General features: G+C 56.4%; 1 protein-coding gene across 1 annotated transcript in view; it reads left to right on the forward strand.

Moving 5' to 3' along the window:
* LOC113960312 (keratin, type II cytoskeletal cochleal-like) overlaps positions 1-1,542 on the forward strand; it is a 17,323-nt gene that overhangs the window by 5,943 nt on the left and 9,838 nt on the right. Inside the window, exon 3 of the mRNA XM_027669825.1 lies at positions 705-765. Coding sequence (XP_027525626.1) covers positions 705-765 — 61 coding nt within the window. The remainder of the gene's footprint in view (positions 1-704; positions 766-1,542) is intronic.

The raw sequence follows: 1,542 nt of genomic DNA on the forward strand, positions 1-1,542 counted from the left end.
GAGTTTTTTAAGGGAACACCTGGAATTTTTTAGGTGAACACCTGGAAGTTTTTAGGTGAACACCTGGAGTTCTTTAGGGGAACACCTGGAGTTCTTTAGGTGAACACCTGGAGTTTTTCAGGAGAACACCTGGAGTTTTTCAGGAGAACATCTGGAGTTCTTTAGGAGAACACCTGGAGTTTTTCAGGAGAACACCTGCAGACCTTCAGGTGCTCCCCCAGAGCAGGGATGTCCCCGGGATCTCAGGCCAGGGGGGCTCTGGAGCACAATGAGGGTGATCAACACCCACCCTCAGCTCTCCCCGGGACGGAGGCACCTGCTCAGCTCCTGCAGGATATTCCCAAAAATCTGGAAGGGGAATGTGCAGAGTGGAAGCAGCATCAGGAAGGCTTGGACGGGCACAGAGGAGTTTGTGGGATCTGTGGGACACTTTGGGACACTGCAGCCCTCCAGGGGGGAGGAGCAGGAGCAGGAATCTCCTGAAGCACAGGGAATTTGAAGGAATGTGGGAAAGCAGGGAATGCTTTCCAGCTTTGAGGCAACAGCTCATCCCGACAGGAGCTTGGGGCCAGAGCTGGCACCTCCAGCCTTGGGAAGCCCAAAAACGGAGGGAGAGGGAGGAGAACTGGGATAACCCTTCCTGGGGACACTTCTCCTTTCATCCAGGGTCCAACTTCACAGAAATCCCCCTTTTTTTCTGGCAGGTACGAGGATGAGATCAACAAGCGCGCGGCGGCCGAGAACGAGTTTGTGGTTCTCAAGAAGGTGGGATCCTGGGAATCGTGGGATCCCGGGAATCGTGGGATCCCGGGAATCGTGGGATCCTGGGAATCGTGGGATCCCGGGAATCGTGGGATCCTGGGAATCGTGGGATCTAGGGAATTGTGGGATCCTGGGAATTGTGGGATCCTGGGAATTGTGGGATCCCGGGATGCTTTGGGTGGGAAGGGACCTTAAATCCCATCCAGTGCCACCCCCTGCCATGGACAGGGACACCTCCAACTATCCCAGAGGCTCCAACCCGGCCTTGGACACTTCCAGGGATGGGGAATTATTCCTGGGATTGCAGCCCTTCTGCCCTCTCTGTCCCTACTCCGTGTTTATTCCTTGTCCCTACTCCATGTTTACTCCTTGTCCCTACTCCGTGTTTCCCTCTGTCCCACTTTCCTCCAGCTCTGCCGGAGCCTCTGAGTTTCCATCCTCAGAATTCCAAAGGCAGCTCCCAGCAGCCCCCGAGGTCCCCCTGGACGCAGGGAAGCGGATCCACATCCCAGGGGGATTCCTTTACCCAGATCTTCCTTTGGGACCTTTCCCAAGGTCTCTGTGTCCAGCAAACAGGGATCCAGGGGACCCTCGGGATGCTCGGGATCCTCCCCACCGTCAGAATTAGATCCTGAGGGATCGGGTTCAGGCCCTGGCATGTCCCTGGGGAGCCTCGGGATGCTCAGGATCCTCAGGATCCTCCCCACCAGCAGAATTAGATCCCAAGGGATCAGGTTCAGGCCCCAGTGTGTCCCTGGGGATCCTCGGGATGCTCAGGAT

Source organism: Corapipo altera, unplaced genomic scaffold (assembly GCF_003945725.1).
Source record: "Corapipo altera isolate COAL_440 unplaced genomic scaffold, ASM394572v1 229, whole genome shotgun sequence".
NCBI lineage: Eukaryota > Metazoa > Chordata > Aves > Passeriformes > Pipridae > Corapipo > Corapipo altera.